At 35.0% G+C, this 11,922-nt stretch overlaps 2 protein-coding genes across 2 annotated transcripts; one reads left to right on the top strand and one right to left on the bottom strand.

Moving 5' to 3' along the window:
• Positions 1–757: 757 nt before the first annotated feature.
• LOC149489584 (serpin B12-like) lies at positions 758–9,483 on the top strand. Its single transcript, XM_089714228.1, has 7 exons — positions 758–1,584; positions 1,907–2,080; positions 2,603–2,815; positions 3,873–4,112; positions 6,503–6,706; positions 6,894–7,011; positions 9,284–9,483. Exons 1-7 carry the CDS (start codon positions 973–975, stop codon positions 9,391–9,393), a joined length of 1,671 nt encoding a protein of 556 aa, XP_089570354.1. The 5' UTR covers positions 758–972; the 3' UTR covers positions 9,394–9,483.
• On the bottom strand, positions 4,899–6,301 carry LOC149489585 (acetylcholine receptor subunit alpha-like). The gene has a single exon (XM_089714229.1). The coding sequence runs from the start codon at positions 6,203–6,205 to the stop codon at positions 4,934–4,936; it is 1,272 nt and encodes a 423-aa protein (XP_089570355.1). The 5' UTR covers positions 6,206–6,301; the 3' UTR covers positions 4,899–4,933.
• Positions 9,484–11,922: the final 2,439 nt, after the last annotated feature.

The raw sequence follows: 11,922 nt of genomic DNA, 5'->3' as shown, positions 1-11,922 counted from the left end.
TTATCGAGGAAGGCTATTATATATCATAACGCTAAGACCAACAGGCGAAGCGCAGCTAGTCAGTAATAAATTGGCTCTTTTTAATTTAATTTAAAAATGAACTTGATGCCATGCATGAAATGAAATTATGTACTAGTAAATACTTAGTAGATATAAGTAGGTACTTTGTTTCAATAGATGTGTTACATGTAAATAAGCAATTCATTAGTAGAAGTAAGTAGGTTTTCTTAACATCATCATTATTCATTATTGTCATTTATTTAACAATACAGACTAAAAGTTGAATTAGGAAAATAATAAACTAGAATAGAATAAAAGAAAATAAAAGCAGAATTTCATAAAATATAATTTGGGCTTTTTAATACATATTTGCAGTTGCTGGTTTGGTGGCCTTATCTTTAGACTATTCAGAAGAATTAAAAGCGGATCATCCATTCTTAGCTATAATTTTTGTTAAAAAAACGACATTTGTCTGGAGTATAAATAAAAAACCAACCTATGAATATTCTCACAATACCTAAGCTTCATATCAAACGAGAACGTTGTATCTGCCTTTCTTAAGTCTTAATTAATCAGAATGGAAAATTGAAGGTAAAATTATAGTATGGTCATTTAATTTATTAATAACTAATTAGCCATGGCACATTAATTAGTAGTTCATGAGTATCGCGCGAAATTAAGGAGCCACTTAATATTGCGGAACCAAGTATATTTTCTACAGATGTGCATGGAAAATGTAACAGTTTGATAAGAGCTCGCGACTTGCGTCGTGGTGCACGTAATTTTAATACACAGACAAGTTACTCTGCCTTTCGTTGACCACTTTTCCCAACCTTAAATAATAAACAATCAGTGCGTGGATTAATATTTAAAAATTGCTTAAGACTTCTATGTAATAAAAATTCAATAATATGTTCGACAAGCGAAACAAATGAATTGTTACAAATAGTCATTGATTGATTCCAAGCAAGCATGACTCGTAAAGCTTCGTTAGTAGTTATTACAAATTTGCTGATTCAACTGTGTGTGTTATCTTTAGAGTTGATACCAAATTATCAGGTGCGAATCCCAGGATATACTTTTCCAGGTTTAGTAACGCCTTTGAGTGCACACGGTCAAAATGGACCTAAACTTTGCTTCTCTAATAATATGTGGAATAGTTGTGAAAATAACTATCACACTTTACCTGTAGCTAAACACAAACTTAACGTGGGGTTCCAAAATTCCCGTCGCAGTTTTGAATCTCCTATAAAAAACCGTAATAAATCAACGGAAGAGAAAATGTATCAAAGAGTAGCGAATGATGTTAATGGATTTCTGGGTCACCCTTTAAAAACAGGAAATGAAAATATTAATCGACATTTACAAGAGAAACATGTAAATAAAGGGTTATATAGTGAACTCCGTTCAAAAAATGTTACACCAACTTTGACACCTTATGATATGTTTAATAATAATAATATGAAGACTGGGAATGCGTCAACCTTGGCGTACCGGACTAGGAGTGGGCATCCCTCAAGAAAAGTTTACGTTCTAACAAAGTTTATTCATGCTTTGGATCATCTTCAACGAACGTTTTATGGCGTAAGTTTAAATTAAAAGTATCGAAAGTATCGTAATATGTAGATAGGTACCGATAAATTTCAACTTACTTAACTATTGCTGAAAATTTTATCATTTATCCAAAAAAAATTGATTTACCATAATAGTTAGTTGGCCAATAACTTACATAGCTCAGAATGCTATCTATGAATTATTATAATTGAAACTTATATTTATCTACTTAGAACATTTTAAAAATTGTGTGTTTCATGCTTGTCGCGGTTGAGTTATCGACCATATAATTATGACCTATATTTTATCACTAACAAAAGTAGGATAAATTATTATTTATAAAATATTTTAGACGACATATGCAACACTTTCGTCAATAAGCCCGCCAGAGCGCAAAGTAAACGGGATCAGTTTCATGGTATCCAGTTTATTTCTCCAGATAGCATTGATAGCGCTGTCCACAGAAGTTGACCCTGCTACAAGAGCAGAAATCGATAAATGTACTGGATTAATTGCCACCGAACAGGTAGGTATCAAAACTAACAACAGATACATGTATCTAGAGTTTATAATGTAATCTATACTATACAATATTATAAAGCTTTTGTATTTATTTGTATCCTCAAGTAGACTGTATGTGACTGAATGTGTATTTTTTTAAAGAACTTAAATTTTTAGTGGAAACTTTGCTGATATGTGTATAGTTTGTTATCTCTTATTGTTATTTATAAGATATATTGTATTGTTTGTTTCCCAAAGATAAATAAATAAAAGCTTAAGAGTTTGTTTGTTTGAACGCTCTAATCTCATGAAGTATAGGTACTAGACCGATTTGAAAAATTATTTCGGTGTTAGATAGCCCATTTATCGAGGAAGGCTATTCCTGAGATTCAGTAGTACATATTCATTTCTAAATTTCAGAAAAGATGCCTATAAATATATAATAATATCTATAAAATCTATTCAGTTTCTACGTACTTTTTATACTTAATATTTTCTACGAATCCAACTTGTTTTTTTTTTTTCAACTAATAGAACTTAATTGTAGGAGAAGGTAGAGATGCTAAAAGATGTATTATCCTGGCTTCCTGTATCAGACGGTGATCTTAAGTTCCGCTACGCTACGAGATTAGTTCTGAAAAGTGATCTTAAAGTAAGCAGAAGATTCCTCGAAGGAGCTGCGTCTGCGCTGAGAATGAATATAAGTTATTTGAATAATAATGACACAGCTGAGCTTCTTACCCAGAAACTTAATCATATGGTAAAATATATCGTACATTTCTTTACGTAGTAGAAATTGAAAAGTTAGATAATCTAGCCGAGTTAAACATATTATATTATTTTAATAGAGGTTTCTTTCATACATTAGACTAGAAAATCAATAAAATAAAATATATGCGTACCTCTAGGAACAAGTACTTATACTTACTTACTAAGAGTGTACCTACGTGTGGGCTCTATATTGGCCCCAGTGTTAAAGATAGTTCAAAATACACCCATATAAAGTTTTTAATTAGGTTATCTAATGATGTTGTGCCAATTATTAATATATCGTTCAGTGTAGACATGAGCTCAAAAAAAAACGATCCATTTGGATCCGATAATCTAATAAGTACTTACTAATTTTAAAACCCATTTTCCCCGAAGCTACGGGATGCACCATCATTAAAAATATTTTGGAATTAACATGATATACCTACTGCTAAAGTCCTCCTGATAAGATAAATAAATAAAAATCCTGTTGAAATAGATTCCCAGGTATAATAAAGTGAAGTCCCGTGTCCCCGTAGTGGGGTAGGGGGCAGATGCATTATTCATACATCTGTTTCACTGATCGATTTTTCTTTAGGGACAAGTAGGTGATCAGCCTTCTGTGTCCTGCCAGACCGAGACATTTTTTTTTTGTCTCCACCGGGAATCGAACCCAGGACCCCTCGGTTCTACGCTCACGCGTCAACCACTGTACCGAGGAAGCGGTCAGACCGCCTCCTCGGTACAGTGGTTGACGCGTGAGCGTAGAACCGAGGGGCCCTGGGTTCGATTCCCGGTGGAGACGAAAAAAAAAAAAAAATGTCTTGGTCTGGCAGGACACAGAAGGCTGATCACCTACTTGTCCCTAAAGAAAAATCGATCAGTGAAACAGATGTATGAATAATGCATCTGCCCCCTACCCCACTACGGGGACACGGGACTTCACTTCCAGGTATAATAGCACCTATTAATGTATCTTAAAAATAGAGTTCAATTGTTGTGCTATGTTTGGATTTTTAAAGGAATATTCAAAAGGTTGCGCTATGCTTTCCATGTTAAATGTATAGGTCGAATGGGATTCCGGTGGTTCCATGCGCGATACATTCGACGAAGACGAGTTATCAGAAGGCATGTGCGGGGTGCTGCTATCCACGCTGTACGTGCGCGCGCGCTGGCGGGCTCCGCCCACTCTGCTCAACGGCACCGTGCGCTTCCGAGACACGGACACCGCGCCGTATCGGACCACGCACATGATACGGATCAATGACGTCATGCGATATGTTGACCTGCGCGAGTGGGATGCGGAGGTGAGTGCGTGGTCTGGTTTACAGCTGGCGTCGTGTCTGTTTTTTTTTTATATTGTTACGATGAATGTATGATATATTGTGTAATAATACCGATTCTCGTAACCTCGTATCGTACCGACTTTTGTTGTACTTGTATATTATGTATATGTTTCATCGCAATATGGGTGGTAGGACGCCCTGTAGTGGTAGGTTTGTAATAAAAATATATGTTCATTCCATGTATTTACAAACAATGGACATAATAATTGCTAGGCCTTAGGATATAATATAATCACTTCTAACTAGGAGGTTTATTGAGATATAAAAAGTATAAGTAGGTTAATATAAATATAATTCAATTAAGTACCTTTATTATTTTATCTTTCTGTACTATAAAATACCGTTTAATTCTTGTTCGTTACACACGCATTTCACGAATGTACGTACCTACTTACGTCAATCATCTTACGTACCTACGCAAAACGTAGATAGGTAGTTAACTATATAAAATAATTCTTCGGCACGAACAATATACATACATACTTATTATGAAACTTGTTCGATTTGATTTACCAAAACTTTATTGGCCCTAATTATTATTATTGTCTAAAATAACTAAATCTTATACCTACACATAATGCTAGGGAACATTTATTCAACTCTGAATATAGATTTCCATATTCCCGTATTTATTACACACTCACATAAACCAAAATAGGTGGAGATTCAGGCATTCAAAAAATGTCACATAAAAATATGTCTAAATATGAATTGCAAGATTCAATAAAACTATTTTTATTTCGACATACTTTGGATCTGGTATTTATTTAACGTAATACCTTTCAATCATCTTTTGGAATGTAGACACAAACTAAAATAAAATAGACCATAAAAATTACAATAAATACAAAACTATTCAGAATGTTAGCAAATTGTAGCCAGTCGGCAGTAATGCGAGCTCTTTCATCAATATTTGCATCACTTACGTTTTCTTCAGTCAGGATTTTTATATCGTTCGATTCACTTGGATCGAATTCTGTAAAAACTACATACTTCCCCGGGCCACTATTGACCAACCGATTCAGCGATACGATCCACGTAGGAGCTGGCACAGCACGTTTTCTTAAGGACATTAAAAGTAACGTTACAAATATTGATGATAAAGTAACTAACATAGAATCACGAACAAATAATAAAATAATCGGCGTATCCGAACTGTGCTTCGGAATATCGTATCCTATTTCTGTAAGAAACATGAAATGTCCAAAAAGACTAAAACATATTAGAAATAGTCGCGTGTAATCCTTAATGTCTAAGAACTGAGAAATAAGGGTGAGAAGAACGATTACCATAGAAGGAATGATCACAATCGCTGCAGGTCCACCGGCTTCTCTCTTCATCATAAATGTGTATTTCAACATTGGATAAGAACTATTTGGGCAGCATGTATAGACGCCTGGCAGAAATTCATTTGTAACGTTAAGAAGCTTCCAACCGGGGCCGTCTTGATAATCATCCAGTACTATCGGACGCGTCCTGTAAAATGTAAAGTTCACTTGTTGACCGGTGTGCATCCAAGAGCCAAAGTAAAAGCTGCAGTTTTGTATATCGTAGGGCCAACTGCGGAGAGAGGTGCGGCATATTCCTGAGTGCACCATGTGCGGCACACACGTAACTGTCCCGTCGCTGTCCAATAGACATGTAGTGTAAATTGAATCCGATTGATATAATGAAGCGTCTGCGTTGAAGAGTGCCATGCGGGGCGTCCAAATTTCATGACTTTCCACCTGGATCTCCTTTATGTCACCATAGTCGGAGGGCGTCCAGGTCAAAAATTCGTCTTTCCAAGACATAGCAACCCAACTATGAACATTGAACGTTTCTTCTAAAGCGTCAAAACTGATGTATTTCAATGCAAAACGGACTTTTACAGTAACAGTACTTTTATGATCTTTCACTGGACGGTAGTTGCTGTTATAGGCACACAGTACATCTTGATGTAATTTTGCCTCATCGTGGAGTTCCGGGGTACGATTGGGGTCACATTCGGCTACAACTAAACGAGGCGGATAGGACACCAGCAAGATGACCAACAATGCACTGTATGTTGCCATTGTCTCTAACTAATTGAATATAAAATTGAAGCACATTTCAATATGTATCGTTAGATATTTGATACAACAACCGCCCCCTTAGATAAATCGATATTTAATATGTAGTTTTTGATAAAATAAGTTCTATGAATGACATGTAGTTAACACAGTTCACAAAGTTTAATATTATGTACTTATAATATGTATGTATAAACCCTTATTTCAGTACACACTCTAAAATAAAGTAATTTTTAATCTCTGCCATAATCGTTTCAGTATTGGCTATCTTTGATGTACATATTCAAATAATTTTTCCAGGCATTAGAAATAAATTATGCGACACCCGGGCTCACATTTTTCTTGGTGGTCCCTCGAGGCCGTTCCCTACGCAACGTCGCAGCTCACATGTCGGTCACCAGCGTTAAAAGTATTTCAGATCGGATGAAGACGTTGCGGGTAGCAGCTACGTTGCCACTTTACACGCTCCGTATGACATTGCTTCTACCCTCCAAACTCCAAGCAGTAGGTATTGTTACAAAGGAACCGCTCACAGATACATTTTTACTTTTGATAAAATATCAATTAGCAAACAGGATAAAGTGTAACTGGTTGTTTTATAAATGAACTGACGAGTTTTTTTATGTGAATAAAATATAAGATTATCTCAAATACAGGTTTTCAATTAAAATATTATCTTATTATATTTTAGATGGGTATAAATCGCCTCATAGATGCTAACAATACCTGTGATAGTTTGAGGCTTTCTCATGCAGTTCAACGCATCATGTTCTGGGCTGAAGCGGGTCGATACGCATTTAAGGATGACGGTAATTATCGGGGCTTCTTGTGGTGTAAGGGGGCTCTGTGTAAGGTTGCATTTGAAAGAATATTTATTAAAATGTGTATCGTTACTATAATCGAGCCAATTTAATAGGCAACATTTGACGTCTATCAATTTTATCTTCATAGGGTGGTAACCTGCTTAAAAACATCGATTAAAGTTAATTAATCGATACGGGCTTGAAACATTTGTCAATCGAACTTGAAACACATGTCAATAATTTATGATGATTTTTATTCCCAAGTAATCAATGCATTCGATTCTAGTTGTCAGTTTACGATTTTTAGAGTAACGTCACTGGTATTTAAAAAGAAAAAAGGTTTATTGACACAAAATTGTAACGACGTCAGTTTTTTAAATCAGAAATTGTTTACTATGTTTAGAAGGGTTTATCAGTAAAATCAAAACCTAAAATTACTTGTATCGGTCATTATTATTACAGTAGAACTCCAATTATCCGAATTAATGGGGACCGGGACCCATTCGGATAATCAAATATTCGGATAATCGGATTTTTTTTTTTAATTTGCAATCGGAGAGAATAAAAGCTACGTTTTGATATTGCACTATATTTTTATTGAATTAAATGAAAGAAACATGAAATTTTCACATGTTTTAAATATATAAATAAAACGTACCTACTTATGTACAAGTTTAGAAATAAAAATCATTGTTTTTTAAACATCTCAAGTCAGTGTAGGCACAACAAGTCAAGTCAAGATTTGACGCGCAAACACTGGCTTCGCGGGGGGAAGAATAATAGCGCACTTTGACTTTTTTTGGACAATTTTTTGTGATTCGGATAATCGGCGATTCGGATAGTCGGAGTTCGGATAATTGGAGTTCTACTGTATAAATATGTAATCGTAATTGAAAAAATTTAAGCAAATGTGCAGTTCTAACAAAACGAAATATCATGTTATTCTATGTTGTCGTTACTAGGTTACGTTGTTGAAATTTGTTGAACTGTCAAATGTTGCCTATTAAAATGGCTCTACTATAATATTCTTATTGCAAAAGTGTGTTTGTTTCTTTGTCTCTGACGTAATAACGGAGCGAGTCTATGAAATGATTTTTGAATGAGGAGATAGTTCGGGGGGTAGACCACTATCTATACCTACTACTATATCATCTACTTTTCACCTCGGTGAAATTTCTCATTCATGCGAAGCCACGGGCAGAAAGCCAATATATTAGGACCATAATTTGTAATTGATGTACCTACCTACGATCATTTTAATGTGTATTTACCATATTTTTTTTTCATCATCACTACATAGTATAAAACAAAGTCGCTTTCTCTGTCCCTATGTCCCTATGTCCCTTTGTAAGCTTAAATTTTTAAAACTACGCAACGGATTTTGATGCGGTTTTTTTTAATAGATAGAGTGATTCAAGAGGAAGGTTTATGTGATGTCGTAAAAAATTACATTTTTTCCGCTTACATTGCAAACGCAGGCTGAACCCTACGAGTTTTATCAAAATAATGTACTAAGTATTATACACATTGAAAAGGTCTACAGAAAAGTCCGCGATGGTCTATGTCTATCTCATATGGATAACCCACAATAACTTATTTTTGTTATTTAGGTACTTTTTACGACGCGATTTCGAAGCGATTTTAACCAATACAGCATTAATCCTTAACCAATTAAATACCTTGAATACATTGTTCATTTAATATCTAAGATCTATATGGCCCTTTACACCGTATGATTTAAGTGAATATTTTCGAAGATATTACAGATTTAAAAATTGCGGGACGTAGCGTTTGCGGCGGTATCGGCCGGCCGCCCGGCTATATATTTTACACCCGTTTTTATATACAACGTTTTTTCTGTAGTGTATTTAGTATCAGGCCAGCATTGCACCCGTACGAAGCCGGGGCGGGTCGCTAGTAAAATAATAAAGACAATAAATGGTAATATAATTATCTGTTAACTTTGCTTTAAGGTGAGGATAATATTGGTATTAGAGATAGAATAGTGAACTGTGAAGACATACAACTGTCTGTAAGCGGTTACGCATATCGCAAATATCTGTCATGTTCTATTGCTAGTTTCCTGTCCACGCTAATTTCGTAGAGTGGAGATGACATCTTTTAACCATAGTACAATAAAATAGATTGCTCCTCTGCTCTAGAAATAACACATTTAGCATTTTATGGTATCAAGTAACGCATAATAATGACACTGTTGGTCCTTATGATGCAGTAATAGAAATTGATTATAACTTAAATCTAAATATTATATTTGCAGGCATTGAATGGGACGAAATTCCGGATCTTAGGATAATTGTCGACCGACCGTATTTGTTCTTCGTCCGATGGTTTAACATAACAATATTAAATGGAAACTTTGTTCTATGACTTGGGCACATAATGTAATAAAGTTATCAGAACTAAGTATAATGTATTTTTTTATCAACCTTACAAACCTTAATATTATGCTGAACACACTTTTTTACAATTAGGTATGTACATTTTCATTAGGTACATTGTATATTGTTTGTAGCGAATGCAGTGTGCGTGAAATCACTTCGATAAGAATAATATTATTTAATCCATACTTTCATTCAAACCATATTACTTTTTATGGTCAACATGTTTTGAGAAAAATTAACATCACCTATGTAGTCAAAAGAGAACGCCGCGCCGATAGAAATTAAATATTAATAGAGAATTCCATTCATATATCTATTATCTATGGTTCATAGAGCGAGTTCATATATTATTTACAGGCTATTAAATTTTTTGTTTGGTTTTAAAAGTACGAGGGCGTAATAGTGAAGGTCATTTCAAAGAGGACCGAATAGAACCATAGCTGAAAGACACGTTTTATTGATTTACTCTAGGAAGTAAAGTCCTTGTCAGAGCAGTCAGACCTCCGAGTCCCCTCTCCTCCTTTGATGCGGAGCTGCCATCGCGCTGTATCAGCGTATTTGGCTGTAGAATCTTGAAGAATGGATAATTCCGGTGTTAATACTATCTATTACTTACTTACTATTTTTCATGGAACTGAAAAAATATGTAGGTACTTACTTAAATTCTAGTAAAAAGGACTTTAATTCTAAAGGGATTCATTTTGAAAAGGAGGATGTAAGTAATTTTTAAGCTATTGCATAGCTTCTATCGCGGGCCTTGAGCGCGGGGACCGAATCCAGAAATTCCGTAACGAAAAAAACCTCACGCTCCCCACTACGACGGGCACGGCGGAGGTGTGGCTTGAAGGCATGCTATGCAATAGCTTTACCGCGGCAGTCCCCGAATGCCACACCGTTCTTTTTTATTTTAGGTATACCTACATAATATTGTATTTAAATTAAGGAAACTTTTTAAGAACTTTCATGAAACCTTTGTTTCAGCAATCTTTATTAGGTACTTGATTTGTTTTAACTCAAAGCCAAATACCCAATCTTGCACACGGTTTAAAACTTCAATGGCCACCGAGTTACCATGAAGGTTGTATACGTAGTATATTATTATTAGTCTGTGATGAAGGTAACGCTGATTTGCTAAACACTTTATCTAGGCACGACAAAAGTGAGTTAAAAATTATTTTACTTGCCGAACTAAGGGTAAAGTCAAAAGTGTAAATATAAATTTATAAAGTTTTCTTATACCCTACTAAACTGCCGTCTTAGGTGAATACTTAATTTTCACTCTAAATTGGTAGGTAGTTAGTCGGTATATTCCATAAATTATAGGGATCGTTAAAAACTTAAAAAGTCATCTTTTTGCGTCTTTACATCTGTGACATTGAAACCTGTTTTTTTTATAAACAAAAAGTTATATCTGAGTGTGGGATTCATAGTTATAAGTTAGTACTTAGTAAGTTTATTATATGTAAGTATAAGTAATTATTTCCTCACATTCAATGATTATTGTTGTCAAAAATTAAATGCAAATTAATTTTAGACTAATTATGTATTTACGTAGTTAATGAGATTAATATGTATTTTTTAGACAACAATATTGCAACGTCTCCTCTCGTCAAGGTCATATGTTAAGGGGACGTTGCGCCTCTCCATGGACCTTGTGCGTATTGATCTATTGTCTCAGCGGAATACCAACTTGGCTTGCGTGATGCTTGTAAACTACGTGCCAAATAGGCTAATAACCACCATACTAAGTACTAACCGTACGTATGTACTTGAAATCAGACCCTACCCTTATAATCTCTACGTGTCTCGTGTGCACTACTGTACCAAGACTGAAGATGTTGTCGAGTACTTGCATGCGAAGACAGGTTTGAGTCTGCGAGTGGAACGGCTGGAGTCTCGCCATAAAGTGAGCTTCAACTCCTTCGTGGTGAGAGTACCGACCGCCAAGCTGAGCGTCTACATGGACGAAGGGTTTTGGCCGCAGGGAGTTGTGTTTCGCCGCTTCCGCGGACGGATACCCGGCCCCCAGGAATCGCGTCACACGCCGAAGACATAGCGTGTATTAATTTAGTTTAGTTTTAAATTATTATATGTATGTTAGTCTGTAAGGTATTTATTCTATGGGTCTGTACAATTTATTGTCTGTTACCTGAATTAAATGTTATAAATAAAAATAAATAATTCTGACAGTCGTCAATGTCATCAATTTAATGCATTGTTACCACTGTGTACCAATGTATGCTTTAACATACATAATATATGTATGTTATAGCTTATAAGCTAAGCATATAAGTAACTTGCTTTGGTCTTAGTTTAAAAACACTCAAGGATGCAATAAATTTAAATAATCCAACAATTTCGCTTCTTATATCTTTTCAATATTCAATGAATAGAATAATGATTATTGTTAAGTCCTTTTTTTCTTCTTTCTCCGTTGTTAAATAGGTATATACATACTAAATATACACTCCAGAAATTGGACTGTTCAATTAATTTATATTAGTCCTTCACACTT

Source organism: Colias philodice, chromosome 3 (assembly GCF_061535455.1).
Source record: "Colias philodice isolate Cphi_HAF_F1 chromosome 3, ilColPhil1 Martin Lab GWU primary, whole genome shotgun sequence".
Lineage (NCBI taxonomy): Eukaryota > Metazoa > Arthropoda > Insecta > Lepidoptera > Pieridae > Colias > Colias philodice.
The sequence above is the reverse complement of the archived record's forward strand: the minus strand, read 5'-3'. Positions and strand labels throughout refer to the sequence as shown.

Coding starts and splice junctions, on each gene's coding strand:
- LOC149489584 (XM_089714228.1), top strand. CDS start 973: ATGACTCGTAAAGCTTCGTTAGTAGTTATTACAAATTTGCTGATTCAA. Junction 4,113..6,502: donor TGCGCGAGTGGGATGCGGAG/GTGAGTGCGTGG, acceptor TAATTTTTCCAG/GCATTAGAAATAAATTATGC. Junction 6,707..6,893: donor TACCCTCCAAACTCCAAGCA/GTAGGTATTGTT, acceptor ATTATATTTTAG/ATGGGTATAAATCGCCTCAT.
- LOC149489585 (XM_089714229.1), bottom strand. CDS start 6,205: ATGGCAACATACAGTGCATTGTTGGTCATCTTGCTGGTGTCCTATCCG.